Raw genomic sequence first — 21991 nt, forward strand, 5'->3', positions numbered from 1 at the left:
AGTGCGGAGCTGGTCGTGAAGACAGGGGATCCTCGGCATACTGAGATTGCAGTCGCTTTTTTGAAGGTTAGCTTAGATGAGCTGCTGCCAGGAGAGGGAAACACAATAGGTCTATAGGTCGTAGTGCATCACCTTGCTCTATAAACCTCTTTCCAAAAATTTTATCCATCGTGAATCCGGGGCATATACTTACCCCTTTGGGAATGTGGTAACCCGCGATTACAGCATCACTTTGCAAGCTTCTACCATTCGCAATAACAACCGGATACATTCTGTAATCACAAATAAAACCTTAAGTACCAGTACCTTTACGATTTTATAAATATGTATCGCTTACCTTAATGTCTCCTTAATGCAAGCCCTCAAATAAGGAATACGCTCCAAAGCATTTTGATCGACTTCAGCTTCTGTCGTTGGGAAGACATTTTGCAATTCTTCGAAGAGCTTTTGCTGTTTTTCGGGATTTCTCGCCAATTGATATATTGTCGAGGAGATAGCAACTGACGTCTATGAGAAGAAAAGAAAAATATTTAAATGAGTTATGTCAAAACGAGGTCATGGGGAATAATTGCATATTTATGTATATCGAAAACAAAAAACAAATTTCACTCGTGTTACTTTTTTACAATTCTTAACTACTTTATGAGTCTAAGCAAATAAGGTTATTTGAGTAACATCAATCCCGAAGATCGGATCGTGAGCTGAGTTTGGAACCCGCCACGGAAAACTCACTTCACAAAAATACAAAAACTAGGAGCCTTGTCTGCGTTTTGTATCTCGAGCTGTATTCAAGATTTCTTGTGTCACGCTGAAGTCCTCAATAGAAATGAAATTTAAATAAAATAAATACCTAGCGTGATTTACCCCCAAGGAGAAAAAGGCCGAGCTTCTTTTCCACTTTGCGTCATGCTCCATTTAAATTTTTCCTACAAATTGGCGGGATGTCACTTGCATGTTTTATGTCGACTCCGAACGGAAGCTACAAGGCGGATGAATTCTAAATGAGAAACATCCTCGGAATGTTTGTCAAACCATTGCCGAGGGGCAACTCCGCTTAGAAATTATTTTTTCTAATTGAAACACTTTTTTCTACATTTTTTAATGTTGAACCCAGGACCTTCCGTGTGGTATGCAGACCACCACACCGCCGTGACCTCCAATTTATTTAAAAGGGGGCCCGAAATGATCTAACATTTATTTATGCTGCCTTGTGTTATATTAACCTATAATATACCCTTTTTGGGTAAGTTAGTCAGAGAGATAGCCAGAGGGAGGAGAACGCGATCGAGAAAGAGAGAAGGATATAAAGATTACGAAGAAAAATGAGAAGAACAAAGAGAGCGAAATGTTGCAGACCAGGTGAAAATTTTTATTTTGGTCTGATGTCTATAGTCCCGATTTTGGATGCATCCAAATGCATGGTAAAACGACCCTTGCTCTGCCTCTCATTACTATAGTAAACACCAAAACTTCCCAACAAACACCAGTAAGAAGTTGTAAAGCTACTTGGGCTCGCTTGTCTCTTTGTGAAGGCTTTGTTAAACCTTTCTCCCTCGGAAAAAGTACCAAAGCTTTCTGTTTTGCATCTTATTATGCCATGATGTATCGGTCGCATCTCAGCCATCGTTTGGCAGCCACTTAAAGTTTTTTTCGGCCATGCAAATCTTTCCTAGCAAGAAATTCATCCGTACGGAAAAGTTAAAAATGTCACCTAAAGGATTCGAGCCCACGTTTAGCTAATAGACGAAGGCGCCTCGTCCTGTTTTTGACAGCAGAAGAAGGAGGAGATCACAACTGAGCTGTGAGTGAGAGGTGAGCGAAGACGAGGAGTCAATTATCTTGAAGCGGGGAGACGGGCGTGACTTCCTAGGCGCTAATTAGTGATGATCATATGACTAAAATTGTCTCTGTCTGTGTCTCTAGGACTCTTTATGGTTGATCTATCTACTTATTTAGTCGGAAGCATCCATCACAATTAGATTAGGCCTTCACCCTGTCCCACAGTTTCACGCAATCTGTACCGCATTTCTTCTTGCTTGGCAGATCTGTTTCCGGGATTCTTTTTAGGTGATATTTTTATTGATTCGACCTCGATTTCGAACTACCTAATGTGGCGTCCTTTATCTGAAATTCAATAGAAAGAGATTTAGTGATTCAAATACCTTCAAAATGAGATTGTTTATATATTGGTTTCTATGTTTGGGTAATACAGGCTACAGCTCACGTCTGAGTTGCTCGTGTAGCTAGACCTCGCACACATTCAGCCCGATTCTAAACGAAAATTCCGTGCGAGTTTTTTCCCTTCTCCCATTCCTCGTATTCTAAATAAAAATTCCTTGTGGGTTTTTTCACTTCTCCCTTTCCTCCTATTCTGAACAATGTTCGAAAAAGCGGAAACCGGTTATGGGAGAAAAGTAGGTATTATGAATGTGAGGGAGAGGGAGATTTCTCTGCAATTTCATAGCAGTTTTTTCACTAGTTAAATTAAAGGGAATGCATCAAAATAGTTAAAGGAAATTCGTTCTTTTAAAAAAGAACACTTATTTGTACAAATTTGTGCTAAAATATGTATTTACATTCTACCACAATATTCTCACTGTTAATACAACAACAAAAACCACAATATTCTTTATTTTAAGTCGAAAAGTATATCATAAGCAATGGAAGAGCTCTTCGTATATTTGATGCATCCATCCAGAAATTGCGCAAGGATTTTTTAAGAAGGCTTAAATAGGTTTTGGCATATGGCGAAAGGCGAACTCAACTCGACTTGGCCGCCAGAAAATTGCTTTGCAGAATGAATACATGCAACTCCGGCGGATTTGTGTTATCACGCCGTCTTCTTCTTTTTATGCTCTTCTGTTGATGTTGCTGTGGCACCAATTCATTACTTATTCCAGTACATACCACATGAAATGCAATAATGTGCATTGTTTATACCTTATTTCTTAATTTCAAACAAATTCGCAACAATAATTAAACGTTTCAATGTTTTAAACAAAATAAGAAATGCGCAACGAAATTTCAAGTGACAAAACAGCTGACTTCGAAAATTCGAAATTCCTATTCCCCAATTATTCTTCTCCCTAGGAGAAAAGAATTGGAGGAATTTTTCCTCGGGAATACAAAATCCGCGAGAATATTTAGAATTGGTCTGATTATATAAGCAGCGTATAATAAGCAACGCAATTTTATTCACCTCCCCCAAAGCTCACATATTTTCCATTCTTATCACTCACCGTATCCACGCCCACCAAAAATAAATCCAACGCTAAAACTGCTGCCAATTTACGATTTCCCGTTTTACGTACAATACGTCCCACTATCGAATCGGCTGTAGCATTGTGTGTAGTAGTCGTTAGAGCTTCAGCATCTGCGCGATCCATTGCGCGGCTTATGTTTCGCATGCAAATTCTAAATACATATGTATGAAAGTAAAAAAAACAAAATAAAATTTCTAACAAAACATATTTTTCAAAGTTATCTTCTAATCCATCATCGTCATCATTAGCATACATACTTATCGCTTACTGTGCAAACTTACTCTGTAAACTGATCCAAAGCTTTGACAAAACTGCGATATGCTTTCGTTGGATAGAAACGCCACAACGGCATACGAAGCTCCAATTGCGGCACAGCCCAAAAGAAAGTATTTATGGCGTTTATAATTTGTTGTGATTCTTCACTGCCATCAACTGATAGACATCCGAGACGAGTATCTAATGCCACGCGTCCTACGGCTAAAGGATAATATTTGTATTATACTGCAATTCACACACACACACACACACACTCGCGCTTAGTGTCCCTTTCCAACGACATACATATATTACTTTAATTATTATCATTTATTTATACTCACATTCCAATGCCCAATTGTGTAGTTCGTGTAGAAAATTTTCTGGAAGCTCATCTTTTTCATTTCGCATTTCATGTATTCTGTTATTTATATGTAAGTAAATACAAAAACAACATATGAGGTATATTACTATTAACTAATATACAAAATAATACACAGTAGTGATGTATACTTTATTATAGTATTCAAATACACCGCTCCAAAGGGTCCTATTCCAATCGTATTCAGGTGAGATCAGTTCCGGCTCTGATTATCATCATTATTAATAGGCGCTTAACCGCCCAAGCGATTTTGTCCGTTTCGTTACAAGTCACGCCCGCTATCCCTGTTCTGCAATGAATGCCACGAATTGGAAGCATCAATGGAGGTCAAGTCTTCCTCCACCTGCCTCTCTCAACTCAGTGGTGGTCTCGCCCCTTGCTTTGCTTCCAAACTGCGGTGTCGACTGAAATACTTTCACGGCCGGAGCATTTTCGTCCATTCTCATAAGATGACCTATCCAGCGAATAAATAAATGTAAGGCGCAATAACCTCCGAAGAGATTTAGGACGAGCTTCTCTTCAAATTAACGTCGTGCTCCTTTTAGTTTTCCTACAAATTGGCGGGGAGGGACCTACTTGTTTTATGCCGACTCCTAACGGCACTTGTGAAGGTTTTCATGGCAGAAATCCTTCGGATGCTTGCCAAAAACTGACGAGGGGCGAACCGCTTAGAAAAAATGTCTTCTAATTGAAAAAACTTGTTTCTAAAATTTTGATGCTACTTTGCCCGGGACATGAACCCACGATCTTCGGTGTAGTAGGCGGAGCACGCTACCATCACACCACGGCGGCCACTAGCCAGCGAAGCCTTTTGGGTTTTGTTCGTTGCACTATCGTCATGTCTGCGTAAAGCTCATATATATATGTAGCTCATCCTTATAACTCCTTCCATACTCGCCGTCGACATCAGGGATAGATCCTTACGTCTTCCGGAGGAGAACTTTTCTCTCGAACATTCCAAGGGTTATCTCATCTTCTCTCGACACCGTCCCTGATTCCGAGCCAATGATCTACATTTTGGTGAGCATGCAGCCGCAATTGTACCGAAAATCCAGACTCGTAATAAAATCCTCAAATCTCTTGCTGGCAGTACTTGGGGAAAAGACAAAGAAACGTTCATTACCACTTACAAAGCAATTAGCCAGCCGGTTGCATGATACGCGTCCCTTATGGTCGCAAGTCCTAAAAACTACTCACTGGAAGAAGATACATGCCTGCCAAAATACTGCTCTCATAACCGCCACGGGCTGTCTTCTTATGTCACCAGAACATCATCTACATAATGAGGCGAGAATACTCTCCATCAACCTGGGCATCCCATCCGACATCTGATGAGCCAACACTGCCCAGGGGCTTAAGGAGTCATCTCCGTAAGCATTATAAGGAAATACGGCACCAGAGAACTCAGTCATATGAAGGCAAAAAACACAAGCAGGTCCTCAGTGAACTCCAGAAACAGGGGCGAACCTTTATGCCAGGAATTTCCCGGTGAATCCAGTACTCAAAGAACAATACCCAAAACTTGCGGAAGAGGAACGCACACTCTCCAGGGAAACGCGAGTCACTCTAGCTCAACTTCGATCTGTATACTGTAACAGGTTAAACTCTTACCTATCCAGAATCAACCCCGACATACCAAATGTATGCCCTGCTTGCAATGTGTCCCCACATCACACCAACCATCTCTTTAATTGTAATGTGGAGCCAACGCCCCTAAGACCCCTCTCATTATGGTCCAACCCTGTTGAAACAGCAAGTTTCCTTGGACTCCCGTTAGAGGATATTGATGACAATTAGTGATCGGTCGCACCCATTGGATGGTGCGAAGCACTGCTACAACAACAACATTCCGAGCCATACATCAGGACAGGTCTGATGAGCGACTTGTGGAGCGTTATTTTTGTACGTCGCTTTACTTTCAAATTGCCTGCTCAGTCAGCACTTCTTAGCAAGAGTTATTTTCTGTTTCATTTCTAAGCTGGCATTGTTTTTGTTGTTAATGCTAGCTTCCAAATATACGGAATCGTTCACAGCCTTTTGTTTATATCCGTCAACAGTGGCGTAGCTGCCAAGGCGCGAATGTGCCGATTCTTTCTTGGAAAGAAAGTACTTCGTCTATTCCTCATTTACCGTAAGATCCACTTATTTTGTCTCTTTGCTTAATCTAGAGAAGGCAGAACTCACAATGTGTATGACGGTCCGGACTGATCACCGTGGTATTCAAAAAGAATTCCCGATGTAATAAACGAGCGTTTCTCTTCGAGTCTTATGAGACGTGAACATAGTGTTTCTGAGGGTTGAAGGAAGCATCTATGACTACTCCTTACTGGCTCTCTCAGGTGTTCTACACACTTTTTCCATTTCGGTTCGCTAACCATTTGCTGAGCGCTTGCTTAGTAGGTTGCGCTCCTTAACTCGTGCAGTTGTTTCAGTAACAAAGAGAGCTCAAATCAAAAGGCGCCTTTCAGCTTTAAACTACAATGAATACGACACGATAGTGACTATCGTCCTCAAAAACTGTGCTTTGATAGCGTAGAACGGTTAGGGAGAGTTCGAAATCTGCTATGTTGGAATAAGTGTGCTTCATCCTTTTCTTACATGAACGCCTTGATCACGTTGCTTTGATGATTCCATAAGATAACAATGAAACGCCTTGTAGCTTTGAAGCAACCAAAGAGTTTATGTAAATCTGTTTAAAGTATTTAGTGTGCAACTTAGATGTTCTCTCGACGTAGATTACAAGTTCGTCATTATTGTTCCTGCAGAAAATTTCCCTAACTTCTTTCTGTCCTGCGCAAATTTTAAAGTATAATTTCCCCGACAACAACCTATCAGTTCTCTCGTCTCATTTTTTAACCCTAAAGAAATTATCTCCCCTTACAGCGCATGATAACATTCCAACACCACCCCATTTTGTCGGCTCCTTCCCTTAGGAAGCACTGTGACTTTGCTCATTGTACATTATTTTTGTACTGTTATTCGAAGTCCAAAATTTACACAGTGAAGAACATTTTAGATTGTTTTTGCATGAGCAGCTTATCCATTCGTGTGAGTTGGAGTGGGAGTGGCTGTGAGAGTTCGATTAAGAGCGGGGGTGGCAGTGAAGGTTTCAGTGAGAATGCGAGTTTAACTGGGAATGGAATCCAGAGTTGGGATTGGGAGTGGTAGTCAGATTGCGAGTGGCAGTGGCAGTGGAAGTGAAAGTAGGAATTGTAGTGGGAGTGAGAGTAGGGGAGGGAGACGGAGGGAGATAAATGGGAAAAGGGGTGGACAAGAATAACAAGAAACAAGTAAGGAAGGCTAAGTTCGGGTGTAACCGAACATTACATACTCAGCCGAGAGCTTTGGAGACAAAATAAGGGAAAATCGTCATGTAGGAAAATGAACCTAGGGTGACTCTAGAATGTGTTTGTGCGATTTGGGTATCAACTGAAATGTGTTAATAAGTATTTTAAAAGGGAGTGGCCCCTAGTCGTATATGTGAAGACGTTTTCGAGATATCGATCAAAATGTGGACCACGGTGACCCAGAACATCAACTCTCGGGTACCGCTAATTTATTTATATATGCAATATTACGAACAGTATTCCTGCCATGATCCCAAGGGCTTTTGATTTCGCCCTGCAGAACATTTTCATTTCCTTCTACTTAATATACCTATCATACCCACTTTACAAAGTTTTTTCTAAAGCTATATTTTCCAATCACCATGCTTCATCTCTTTTTTCATATTTGGTACAGAATTATGGCATTTTTTCATTTTTCGAAATTTTCGATATCGAAAAAGCGGGCGTGGTCATAGTCGGATTTTGCCCATTTTTAATACCAAGATAAAGTGAGTTCAGAAAAGTACGTGAACTAAGTTTAGAAAGATATATCGATTTTTGTTCAAGTTACGGTCAACTGTGTATAAAAACTGGGCGTGGCTTCAACCGATTTCGGCAATTTTCAAAGAAAACAGTTATCATCATAGAAGCAATGCCCTTACCAAATTTCACATGGATTGGTAAATTTTTGTTCGACTTATGGCATTAAAAGTATTCTAGACAAGTTAAATGAAAAAAGGCGGAGCGCCGCTCATTTTGAAATTTTCTTTTATTTTTGGTATTTTGTTGCACCATATCATTACTGGAGTTGAATTTTGACACAATTTACTTATATACTGTAAAGATATTAAATTTTTTGTTAAAATTTGACTTTTAAAATTTTTTTGTTTAAAAAGTGGGCGTGTTCGTCATCCGATTTCTGGCACACATATAGTAATAGTGGTAACGTTCCTGCTAAATTTCATCATGATATCTTTAACGACTGCCAAATTACAGCTTGCAAAACTTTTAAATTACCCTCTTTTAAAAGTGGGCGGTGCCACGCCCATTGCCCAAAATTTTACTAATTTTCTATTCTGCGTCATAAGGTCAACCCACCCACCAAGTTTCATCGCTCTATCAGTCTTTGGTAATGAATTATCACACTTTTTCGGTTTGTCGAAATTTTCGATATCGAAAAAGTGGGCGCGGTTATAGTCCGATATCATTCATTCTAAATAGCGATCTGAGATGAGTGCCCAGGAACCCACATACCAAATTTTATCAAAATAACTCAAAATTTACTCAAGTTATCGTGTTCACGGACAGACAGACGGACGGACGGACGGACATGGCTAAATGGATTTCTTTTTTCGCCCAGATCATTTTGATATATAGGAGTCTATATCTATCTCGATTAGTATATGCTGTTACGGGGTGCCGTTATGCGAACAAAATTAATATACTCTGTGAGCTCTGCTCAGCTGAGTATAAAAAGGAGGATAAAGTAGACGAGAATGGTATAGATAGAATAGATGGGAAGCGAAGCTCAAAGTGGAGTATATGGGCAAACCACTTTTCCAGCAGGACAAAGTCTGCCCGGTACACTAGTTAGTAAATAAATTCTCAATATAATGAACGATGATACATGACTTAATAAACTGTCTTTAGTACCTACGTACTACGAAAACAAATATCAATTTATACATGTTTTTCGGTGTTAAAAATTTGTACCTTTGCATAAATTCGCCAGCAATTTCATTCAACGATGGTATATATTGTTTCGCTGTCTGTGGTTGTAATAATATTTGTTGTACCTCTTGACGGAACAGTGCCCAGTTTTTGCCATGTCTACACAAAAATAACAAATGTATTACATTATATTGTAATTACTCTTCATTACAACGTAACAAATGACTTTAAGAAATATTTATCTGCATACGCCCGAATGTGTTTACAGTTATATAAAATGTTGGGATCTTTATTTATTTACTTTCGTATACTTACACACCAATGAGCCCGGCGATGTCACCAAAGAAATCATGTCGCAATTTTCCTTTGTAATGCTTGAGTGACGGCATTGAAGGTCTGTAATAATAAGAAGAAAAAGTCTAATTAATTTTAAGTTTTTGCAATGATTACTTCCGGAATGTACGTGCTTACTTATAGAAGATAAAATATTTGCGTAAAAATGCCTTAGACGGTACCTAGGAAGTTTTTGCGTACTATACCACTCCGACTATATCAAGAGATAGTATTTACTTCAAGGTGTGGAGGCTCTGCGCATTTACAATCCCGATAGAACTAAGTACATTACAGTAATAAGCAAGAAGGGTTGTGTTATCATGTAACCTGATGACAGTTATGTCTTATACCATGTGAAGTGACCTGTCATCAACTCCCACATGTCTACAGACCCCTTTGCTCAATGAGAACAAATGTCCAGCCAAACCTTCTGAGATTGAGGGCATTATGAGTTTGCTGCCCCTGAATATTCACAAAATTTCTGCACGTGTATGCAATGACCGAACCAGTTTTGAAGTGGTTAGAGGCCTAGCCAACGCCCTTAGTGCAGTTTGTCAATTAAATCAGCAAACGAGTATACTCCACTCCCTCTATCTATTCTCCAATACATCGTCCGTGGCCTTAAGGATTGCGAAAAAGTCATCCTAAAACAAGTAAAGGTGTCTAGGTTCGGGTGTAACTGAACATTATATACTCAGCGTGAACTTTAATTGCACATTTCGTTTCAGATAAATTACTTTTCTACATAACACGTGGCACCGCCCGTTAAAAAAAATGTCTCCCCATTTCCTCTTATAATAAAACTTGATAAGTGAAATATCATTGATTCAAAACTATTTTTCGTTAAGATATAGTTTATTATTCTAGTCTACGACCCTTTTAAACTTGTTTTATATCTAAGTTGCCGTGGTCTTTAACCGATCCCGTCCATTTTTACTAGAAATATTTTATGCTATAAGGAAAGAAAATATGTGTACACAATTTCATTACGATATGTTAATTTTTGTTCGAGTTATAGCTCCCGAAATATAGAAAATTGCATAGTCATAAAAGGGGCGGTGCCACACCCATTTTCAAAAACTATAGCGTTTTCCAATTTAATGTTATAATTCAATTTAGAAAGTAAAATTTTATTGATACAAAGCTCTTTTTCGCTAAGATATAGCTTATTATTTTCGTCTACGACCCTTTTAAAAATCTTTTATATAAAAGTGGGCGTGGTCTTTAACCGATCTCGTCCATTTTTTCTAGAAATATTTCCTTGTTATAGGGAAAATTTGTGTGCCCAATTTTATTACGATCCGTTAATTTTTCTTCGAGTTGTGGTTATCGAAACATAGACAATTGTTTAGTCGTAAATGGGGCGGTGCCACGCCCATTTTTTTAAATTTATTGTTACAAATCCACTTGGGGAAAAGAAATACCATTGATGTAAAGCTCTTTTTGCAAAGATGTAGCTTATTTTATTCGTCCACGACCCTTTTAAAAATCTTTTATATAAAAGTGGGCGTGGTCTTTAACCGATCTCGTCCATTTTTTCTAGAAATATTTCCTTGTTATAGGGAAAATTTGTGTGCCCAATTTTATTACGATCCGTTAATTTTTCTTCGAGTTGTGGTTATCGAAACATAGACAATTGTTTAGTCATAAAAGGGACGGTGCCACGCCCTTTTTTTTAAATTTGAAGTTTTTCCTATTTATTGTTATAAATCCACTTTGGGGAAATGAAATACCGTTGATGTAAAGCTCTTTTTGCAAAGACATAGCTCATTTTATTCGTCCACGATCCTTTTAAAAATCCTTTATATAAAAGTGGGCGTGGTCCTTAACAGATTTCGTCAATTCAAAGCATCCCTTATAGTAAAGGCAACCTGCCGAATTTTGTTACGAGAGGTTTAACGATTTTTGATTTATGATTAATAATCTTTGTAAAATTGATTTTATCACAAGTGGGCGGTGCCACGCCCATTTAAAAAAAAATTTCACATTTTTTATCAAGAGTCTCAATAACAGTCCACATTGTCAAATTTGAACATTCTAGATGTATTTATTACTAAATAATCAAGTTTTTTGTGTTTTCCAAAATGTTATATATGTAAAAAGTGGGCGTGGTTATCATTCGATTTCGCTTAATTTTCAATACCAATCTATTCTGGGTCCAGATAAGCTCGTGTACCAAATTTGGTGAAGATATCTCAATATTTACTCAAGTTATCGTGTTAACGGACAGACGGTCGGACGAACATGGCTCAATAAAATTTTTTTTCGATTCCGATGATTTTGATATATGGAAGTCTATATCTATCTCGATTCCTTTATACAACCAACCCTTATCCAATCAAAGTTAATATACTCTTTATGCAAAGCACGCTGAATATGAAAAGTAGCGTTCTCCTCAAAAGAAAAGTGAAAATGGTCACCATTGCCTTCAATAAACACCCAAGCGCCAGACCCGGAGCCAGTTTTTGAGCAGTCACTTAATAAAACTTTTCCACCAAACCTAAAACTCCGTCTTTGCCAACACTTTCGGGCAAAATGTCCCTTGATGGAAATACAACTTTTAACTTTACTTTTGGATTATTGATAAAGAGGTAAATCCGCGTCTCCCATATCTCTCTCGATATTTTTGGATGTGTTTTAACGGTCGATCAAAAGTAGCAAACACGGAGTTTGGGTTTGGTGGAAACATAATATAAGATTGTCCTCCCCATGTATAAATACCGAAAGGGACGGTAGCTTCACCGTATCCAGACGTTGTAGAGAAAGCTGTCGTTTAGCTCAAATTTGGTCAACTTCCAACTCAAAAGCATGTCTGATAATTAACGGCTTGCAGAACTTTTTTTAAATTTACTTTCATTAAATGTGGGTAGTGCCATGCCCATTTTACAAAATTTTACGAACATTTAGTTTACGTCATGAAGTCAATCCACTTATCAAGTTTTTTCGCTTCATCAATATATGATAATGAGTTATTGAAAGTCGATATCGGAAAAGTGGGCGTGGTTATCGGCCGATTTCGCCCTAATTTAATGCCAATATATTATGGAATCAATTAAGAACATCTTTTGCTCAAGTAATCATGTTAACGATCGGGCATAATACTGAGTATAAAATGTGGGCGTGTCCTCCAAACCAATTTCGTCATCAAACAGTTATTGTCATAAAAACAACGCTCTTACAAATTTTTTTTAGATTGGCCAACTCTTGATACTATATATACAGACTTTGTTCTGCCCAAACTCTGGCTTTGAATTTTTACTGACTCTCACTCCTACTCGCACCCTCATTACGGTTGCTACGATCACTCACAACCGTTATCAACCCAATTCTCACTACCCTCCCACTACCGTTCACAAATCCATTTCCACTCCACTTCCGCTCCAAAACCTCAAACCAATCTTCAATTTCGTACGAAACCTTAGTGATCTAGCATAAGTACTTCGAGAGATATGCAGTATGAAAAATACTATTTGTATGGGAGGTGCCACGATCTGTATATAAAACACTCTTTATTAACAGCACTACTATGATAGTAGATCTTCACAATTTATAGTATTTTCGCACTTCGATTATAGCATATTAAAATCAAACTGATTACCCATCACTTGAACTGCGCCGCTTTTATACTCTCAGTTGCCTCGTTCGCCTATTTCTTCCGGGGTCAAGACTTTTCGCCAACAGCCTTCTCGATTTACTTCTCTCATCTGCTGCATATCATATTCGCTCTTATCTTCTATATGGGGTATTCCATCCCATTTCGACCAATTTTGAACCCGACCCCTTTAGAATTGGCTGAAAGTTTTTCTTCTTTTTCTAGCTTATGAAAGACGTTTTTCAGAAGTTTTTCAAATTTTTTCATCCAACTCAAAAAAAGTTATGAATTTTTAAAAAAACACCGTTTTTGTTTTCAAAATGCTATAACTTTTGAAAAATTGACCGTTTGGGATCTTTTTTTTTTTTAAAAAATTTGTTTTTAAATGTACTTTTCGGAAAAAGACAAACAATTTTTTAAAGTTTTTTTTGTAATGTTACAGTTTTTCGAGATTTTTCGAATTTCGCCTTTTTTTTCTCATAAAAAACTTCAATCAATTCTGCAATCATCCCCACTAATCCCGGAGTGGGCCGAGAAAAAAAGGTGTTTTTTTCAAAATGATATAACTTTTTCAAAAATTGACCGTTTGGGATCATTTTTTTTTTTTTAATATGTTTTTAAATGTACTTTTCGGAAAAAATAAAAAAAAAATTTAAAATTTCAATTAAATAAAAAAAAAAAATTCTCGGCCCACTCCGGGATTAGTGGGGATGATTGCAGAATTGATTGAAGTTTTTTATGAGAAAAAAAAGGGCGAAATTCGAAAAATCTCGAAGAACTGAAAAATTACAAAAAAAGAACTTAAAAAATTTTTTTGTATTTTTTCCGAAAAGTACATTTAAAAACAAACATTAAAAAAAAAAGATCCCAAACGGTCAATTTTTGAAAAAGTTATAGCATTTTGAAAACAAAAACGGTGTTTTTTTAAAAATTCATATTTTTTTTTTGAGTTGGATGAAAAAATTTGAAAAACTTCTGAAAAACGTCTTTCGTAAGCTAGAAAAAGAAGAAAAACTTTCAGCCAATTCTAAAAGGGTCGGGTTCAAAATTGGTCGAAATGGGATGAAATACCCCATATATAGGTGTGAGCAATATAATCTGCTCTCTTTCTTACTCTCTATATGTGTGAGTAATGTTGTCTACGCTCTTAGCTGCCGTGTTAATGTGTGCGTAGCTATCTCTTCTGCTTGCATTGCTGTTGTGCAGCATTTATTTACTATCGGTACAGTGACGTGTCGAAACTGCTAATATCCGGCACGATATATATGTATATATATATCTATCTGGATTCCTTTATACCAGGCATCAGCGTTTCATACATCTTAAGATGGTGAGCAGCTCACACAGATAGCCTGCGCTCTTTGTTTAGTGAATAGTTCAGTCTGCAATGAGCAGTTGGCGTGTCAACATCGAGTGTTGGTATCGCTAGTTGCGCAGCGAAAAATGTATGCACGTATTTACGTAAATACAAATTATTAATATGAATTAATTTAACTAATTTAATATGAAAAAATGCAACTCTCCTCAAAAAGTTTTAATTTTTTTGTTGCATTCAACTTATTTAAGTTTTTATGCGAACCTTCAAAATGTCGTTTGATGTTATTTACATACGTCGCTGGAAATGTTTTGTAGCATAACCATCGAATTTGCCCAAAGGCGTTGTTCAACATAAAATATTCGCTTGCCATTGTGCGCATCAATAATTTATTATTTATTGCGTGCTTAGCCGTTGCAGTTTTACAAGCGAATGGTCAGTGAATCAATTGGTTCGTACGATCAAAGCGCTCTCACTAATACAACCACACAACATTTTTGCCGACACTTGCTTTATACCATTGCAACCAACTGTTATCCAACACAATTACAACTGGGTATAAAAAAATTGCGCTCGGAGAACTTCAAACAAAACAGAAAATTAAAGAAATCTACAATGTACGTATGTATGCAATAAAAAACTTTCAAATGAAGTCACAAGTGTGAACTCGCGCCCAATTCACTGCGGTCTAATCATTAAAATCAACACTAAAAAGTTTGCCGACATTCAAAATTTTTCCTAATAAAAGAAGTGTTAAATATTTATGTACGCACTTTTGTAATTGTCGCTCGTAAACAGCTGATTTATTTCGTCATCAAACTTGCGCTTGAAAAAGTTTGAGCGGTGATTGCTTAAAGCGGAATAAGGAATTGTATTGATAGTCGCGATGGCATAATTTAAATTGCCATAAAAAAGAAGAAGAAAAAATGTTATTAAATCAACAAAATAGTTAGCCAACTTCATAATGAAGTGTTAGGCCGGCAACACAACCAACCAAAACGAGGTCACTGTCAGCCTCAACATAATATTTGACAAACTGCGGAAAATTTTTTTTTTTTAATGAAAGAATGCTTAATTTGTAAATCGCGTTTTTGTGCTTATTTTATACTCAGCTGAGCAGAGCTTACAAAGTATATTAATTTTGTTCGCATAACGGTACCCTGTAACGACATAAAGTAATCGCGATAGATATAGACTTCTATATATCAAAATGATCTGGGCGAAAAAAGAAATTCATTTAGCCATGTCCGTCCGTAAATACGATAACTTAAGTAAATTTTGAGGTATCTTGATGAAATTTGGTATGTACGTTCCTGGGCACTCATCTCAGATCGCTATTTAAAATGAACGAAATCGGACTATAACCACGCCGACTTTTTCGATATCGAAAATTTCGAAAAACCGAAAAACTGCGATAATTCATTACCAAGGACGGATAAAGCGATGAAACTTGGTAGATGGGTTGACCCTATGACGCAGCATAGAAAATTAGTATAATTTTGGACAATGGGCGTGGCACCGCCCACTTTTAAAATAAGGTAATTTAAAAGTTTTGCAAGCTGTAATTTGGCAGTCGTTTAAGACATCATAATGAAATTTGGCATGAACGTTACTCATATTACTATATGTGTTCTAAATAAGAATTAGCAAAATGGGATGACGAACACGCCCACTCTTTAAAAAAAATGTTTACGTCAAATTTTAACAAAAATTTAATATCTTTACAGTATATTAGTAAATTATGTCAACATTCAACTCCAGTAATGATATGGTGCAACAAAATACAAATATGAAAGAAAATTCCAAAATGGGCGTGGCTACACAGTCGACCGTCTGTCCTTCCGCTCGGCCGTTAACACGATAACTTGAGCAAAAATCGATATATCTTTACTAAACTTAGTTCATGTACTTATCTGAACTCACTTTATCTTGGTATAAAAATGGCAGAAATCCGACTATGACCACGCCCACTTTTTCTATATCGAAAATTACGAAAAATTAAAAAAATGCCATAATTCTATACCAAATACGAAAAAAGGGATGAAACATGGTGATTGGATTGGTTTTTTGATTCAAAATAACTTTAGAAAAAACTTTGTAAAATGGGTGTGACACCTACCATATTAATTAGAAGAAAATGAAAAAGTTCTGCAGGGCGAAATCAAAAGCCCTTGGTATCATGGCACGAATACTGTTCATGGTATAAATAAATTAGCGGTACCCGACAGATGATGTTCTGGGTCACCCTGGTCCACATTTTGGTCGATATCTCGAAAAGGCGTCCACCTGTAGAACTATGGTCCGCTCCCTTTTAAAGTACTATTTATTACCTTGCATTTGATACTAATGTCATACAAACACATTCCAGGGTTACCCTAGGTTCATTTTTCTACATGGTGATTTTCTCTTATTTTGTCTCCAAAGCTCTCAGCTGAGTATGTAATGTTCGGTTACACCCGAACTTAGCGCTCCTTACTTGTTTGTTTACTTTTTAGTTGTTTAAATGATCATGCAAAAAGCAAAATCATTTAAGGTCTATAAATAAGCATTATTTTTGCCTCTCTCAAACGCCTTCGCCTAATCCAAGTGCCAATGCTCCCTCGGCTTATGAAATTCCAAAGCCATGAATGTGGATTGCGCGCATGCGTGCAACCTATTTAGGCTATTATAAGCGACTGATCTGCCTTATGTTATTTCATAAAAGCGCGAACCGCTCCTCAATCTCTGAAGATTCATGTTTCTGAAAAATATATCTTAGCGTTGATACTTTTGCACCATCTATTAGAGTAAAAAGTAAATTACGCACAACCAGCGTGATGCATCGCTTGCTAATATATATTTGAATACACTAAATAATAAAAATTTGAAATTCACACAGTGGGATTTTGCGAGAAAAAAGCCGAAAATTACTTTAGCACATATGGGAGAGGCAGTCATGTTTACACGTTTTCCCCAACAATGTATTTTTTGAGTTCATAGACGTTTAGATGTGGTTGTCCGTTTTGTTTGTATGTTTGGCGTGAACGTAATTATTAACCCTTTTTTTGTTATTTTTTTTCCTTTTTTGAAACACACTTTTATTTTAGTAACCTTTTATTGTGGCAATTTTCTTGCTTCTCCTTCACTCACTGCATCACGCATGGCCGATTTCCTCTTTTCATACACGCAATACACAGTTTGTCCCATTTCCATTTCCTTGCATGAATCGCTTGCTGAATGCGGCAATGGAAACTTAAACTTTAAATGGCTGTGCCGTTAACTGACGCCAATTGGTCACACCAAGTGTACTTAAACCGTTTTCCACCTGGTTCTTCAAGCGGAGTGGGGCGCACCCTCTTCATTTACTTTTATAGGCGGTTTCCGACAAAAATACTTTCTAAGCCGGAGCATCACCTTTCACTTGCATAACATGGCCCAGCCAGCTTAGGCGCTGCGTTTTAATTCGCTGGACTATGTTGATGGCGTAAAGCTCGTACCGAAGAAGATGGTACTTGCCGTCCACAACGCGTTAGAAACTTTTCTCTCGAACACACTTCTAGAGCCGTTTCATCAGATGCTGTCATGGTCCATGTTTCTCCACCATATGGCAAGACAGGTACGATAAATGCCTTGTCGAGTATGATTTTCGTTTGCCGAGAGAAGGCTTTACTTCTCAATTGCCTACATAGCCCAAAGTAGCATTTATTGGCAAGAGTGATTCTTCGCTGGATTGCAGAGTAGATGTTGTTGTTTGTGTTAATGCTGCTTCCAAAATAAACGAAGTCTTACTATTTCGAGAGTATAGCTGTTGCCAGTGGCGAAGTTGCCAAGGCGCAAATGCGCTGAATCTTTGCTTGATGACAGCAGGTACTTCGTTTTGTCCTCATTCGCCATCAAATTCATCGTTTCCGCTGCTTTTCCAGTTTGGAGTAAGCAGAAGTTATGGCGCGGGTGCTCAAACCGATGATATCAATGTGATTGGCATATGGCAGTAATTGCACGCTTTTACGCCGTCTAAAACACCATTTAGTTTTGAACGGTTCGGAGAGGTCCTTCTCAATTCTGGCTGAGCTGGTGGTGTTGCCCATCGTCATTTTGCACAGCCGTATAAGTTTTGCGGGGAAACCAGATTCAGAAAAGACGGCATATAGGCAGCTCATTTTCGTGCTGTCTGAGATGACTCTAAAAGACGAAGAGATGATGTGTGTCAATTCAATGTGGTCGATGATAGATTTACCGTGTCTGAAGCCGCACTGATAATGTCCAATCAGCCAATTCACGACTTCAATCTTTCGCACAGTATGCTTAAAATTAACTGAATACGATCCTGAAGTGTTCTAAAGATAATCCTGAAATTATTTTCAAGACAATCCCGAAACTATCTCGAGCATAACTATCCCGAAAGTATTTCCCAAAAAAAAAAAGGCCGAAGTTTACCCCTAAAGCATACCATGAAGTGATTCAGAAATTATCTTCTCATATTCGTGAAAACAATATCGAAATAGTTCCGATTTGATCTTGAAAGCTATCACATTTGATCCCGAAATTATTAGTTGATTTTTAGCTTTGATCTAGCTTTACGGCCAAAAAATTAGAAGATTCAGCTCACAGCAGAGCTCACAGAGTATATAAATTTTGTTGGCATAACGGTATTCCGTAACGGTATAAACTAATCGAGATAGATATAGACTTCTATATATCAAAATAATCTGGGCGCAAAAAGAAATTAATTTAGCCATGTCCGTCCATCCGTCCGTACACACGATAACTTGAATAAATTTTGAGGTATCTTAATGAAATTTGGTATGTATGTAAGTTCCTGAGCACTCATCTCAGATTGGTATTTAAAATGAACGATATCGGACTATAACCACGTCCACCTTTTCGATATCGAAAATTTCGAAAAACCGAAAAAGTACGATAATTCATTAGACGGATAAAGCGATGAAACTTGATAGGTGGGTTGACTTTATGTCGCAGAATAGAAAATTAGTAAAATTTTAGACAATGTTTTAAAAGTCCAATTTAAAAAAAAAAATTTAATATCTTTACAGTATATGAGTAAATTATGCCAACATTCAACTTCAGTAATGATATCGTGCAACAAAATACAAAAATAAAAGACAATTTTAAAATGGGCGTGGCTCCGCCCTTTTTCATTTAATTTGTCTAGAATACTTTTAATGCCATAAGTCGAACAAAAATTTACCAATTCTTGTGAAACTTGGTAAGGGCATAGCTTCTATTGCGATAACAGTTTTCTGTGAAAATCGGCGAAATCGGTTGAAGCCACGCCCAGTTTTTATACACAGTCGTCCGTCTGCCCTTCCGCTCGGCCGTTAACACGATAACTTGAGCAAAAATCGATATATCTTTACTAAACTCAGTTCACGTACTTATCTGAACTCACTTTGTATTGGTATAAAAAATGGCCGAAATCCGACAATGACCACGCCTGCTTTTTCGATATAGAAAATTTCGAAAAATGAAAAAAATGCCATAATTCTGTACCAAATACGAAAAAAGGGATGAAACATGGTAATTGGATTGGTTTATTGACGCGAAATATAACTTTGGAAAAAACTTTGTAAAATGAGTGTGACACATACCATATTAAGTAGAAGAAAATGAAAAAGTTCTGCAGGGCGAAATAAAAAACCCTTGAAATCTTTGCAGGTATTACATATATAAATAAATTAGCGGTATCCAACAGATGATGAATTGATACCCATTTTATACAAACACATTCCAGGGTTACCCTAGGTTCATTTTCCTACATGGTGATTTTCCCTTATTTGACAAAGGATGAAGGAAAATCGTTCGAAAAAACGTCACCCTTGGTCTACAATTTGGTCGATATTTCCCAAACGTATGTGATATGGAATTAAAAAACACTTATAAACTATCTACGAAACCAACGCAGCTAAGCTCTCAATTGAGTATGTAATGTTCGGTTACACCTGAACTTAGCCTTCCTTACTTGTTCCTCCTACGCTTTTCGACGCTCTCATGTCTTCCTCAGGGATTATTATTCTATTGAATAAATTGTATTTAATTTTTCTGGAATTTCCATAAATACCAGTATCCCAAGAAGAGACGAAAGAACGCAAAGAGAGATATACATAGTATTTATTAGTCCTTTAAATTGGGGATCTTTCTTACTTTTAAGCTTCAATGTGATTTAGGTGAATATGAATGAGACACTCAATATTTACTATAAAGGAGCAAACTGAAATGAAAACAACTAAGGACGGGCCTGTCTCCGACTGTGCCGAAAACTTCATACCTTTCATGAATGAGGCTGAACAATAATCTTATCCCGTTCGTAATCTCCAAATAATCGGATGTATAAGATAAGAAATATATAGTGAACAGATGTACATACCTAAACGATTTTTAAGATAAATATAAAATAAAAATGGCAAAAACCCCCTTATCTGAACAATCGGTTGTATGGGATATATATTAAATATAGCTCCGATCGAAATGATTTTTACAGGAAATCTTCTATGATATATTAGAATAAATATCAACAAGTTTCATGTTTTTATATTGAAAACTAAGGGAGAAATGGCCAAAAATCTTTCTATCTGAACGATCGGTTGTATGGGATATATACTATATATAGATCCGATCAAAGTGATTTTTTCAGAAAATCTTCTATGATATATTAAAATATATATCACCGAGTTTCACGTTTATATTTTCTAAATTAAGGGAGAAATGGCCAAAAATCTTTCTATCTGAACGATGGGTTATATGGGATATAACTATATATAGCTCCGATCAAAGTGATTTTTTAAGGATATCTTCTATGATATATTAGAATATATATCACCGAGTTTCACGGTTATACTCTCTAAATTGCGGCGGGAATGACCAAAATCGTCTTATCTGAACGATCGGTTGTATGGGAGATATATGTTATAGTGGTCCGATCCTGCCGGATCCGACAAATATCTAATATAATACAAAAATACATCCTTGTGCCAAATTGAGATATCTCAAAATTTGAGGGACTAGTTTGCGTTCAAACAGACAGACGGACGGACAGACGGACATGGTTATATCAACTCAGTTCGTCGCCCTGATCAATTCGGTATACTTAATGGTGAGTCTATCTTCTATATTTCTCAACGTTACAAACATCGGACCAAAGTTAATATACCATTTCATGTTCATGAAAGGTATAAAAATGAAATATCAGTTCGGCAGCCACGAATCTCAAAGACTTGAAAAATGAAAATGTATCTCTTCTTCTCATTATTAAATACCTTTGATCCTTTAGGTTTTTTCAAATTTTTCACCTCTTAAGTACAAAATATTTCATATTACAAATTTTCTTCTTTTCATATACCCTCAGAAATGTTGTTTATTTAATAAGTACTACTAAATAGGCTCTTAGGGAATAAATAAGGACATGGATACACATAATTCTTATATATTTATACTAGCCTTTACCCTTGTAATTGAGTAAAAAAAAGAACTAAATGAGCTGATAACCTGATAGGATCCCAAATGAACTCGAAATTATCCAGAAAAAGCTACGAAATGACCCCCACGCTATCGCGGACGGATCCCGAAAACCATCTAGAAATGATGCCGGAAGGGTCCCCAAATGATCGCGAAATAATCCCAAAATGATTCCGGAATAGTCCCGAAAATGTCCCAAAATAACCCCGACGGGATCCCGGACGGATCCCGAAAACTATACAGAAATGATCCCGGAAGGGTCCCAAAATTATCCCGAAATAGTCCCGAAAAAGTCCCGAAATTACCCCGGCGGGATCCCGGACCGATCCCGAAAACCATCCAGAAATGATCCCGGAAGGGTCTCCATATGACCCTTACGGGATTACAAATAAGGTGAAGCTA

The 21991-nt window shown here is 37.3% G+C and overlaps 2 protein-coding genes across 12 annotated transcripts in view; one reads left to right on the forward strand and one right to left on the reverse strand.

The window, feature by feature from the left end:
* The window catches only part of Galphao (G protein alpha o subunit), a 251069-nt gene that overhangs the window by 173820 nt on the left and 55258 nt on the right, over nucleotides 1-21991 (forward strand). The gene's annotated exons all lie outside the window — the stretch shown is intronic.
* Nucleotides 1-21991, reverse strand: part of Cyp49a1 (Cytochrome P450 49a1) — a 79196-nt gene that overhangs the window by 33104 nt on the left and 24101 nt on the right. For both annotated transcript variants that reach the window (XM_067776221.1, XM_067776222.1), the window contains exons 6-12: nucleotides 9213-9293; nucleotides 8940-9056; nucleotides 3863-3939; nucleotides 3545-3740; nucleotides 3240-3414; nucleotides 338-507; nucleotides 194-272 (exon numbers count right to left, since the gene is read on the reverse strand). In XM_067776221.1, the coding sequence (XP_067632322.1) occupies nucleotides 194-272; nucleotides 338-507; nucleotides 3240-3414; nucleotides 3545-3740; nucleotides 3863-3939; nucleotides 8940-9056; nucleotides 9213-9293 (895 nt within the window). The remainder of the gene's footprint in view (nucleotides 1-193; nucleotides 273-337; nucleotides 508-3239; nucleotides 3415-3544; nucleotides 3741-3862; nucleotides 3940-8939; nucleotides 9057-9212; nucleotides 9294-21991) is intronic.

The sequence above is a fragment of the Eurosta solidaginis genome, chromosome 3 (genome assembly GCF_040869045.1).
Source record: "Eurosta solidaginis isolate ZX-2024a chromosome 3, ASM4086904v1, whole genome shotgun sequence".
Classification (NCBI taxonomy): domain Eukaryota; kingdom Metazoa; phylum Arthropoda; class Insecta; order Diptera; family Tephritidae; genus Eurosta; species Eurosta solidaginis.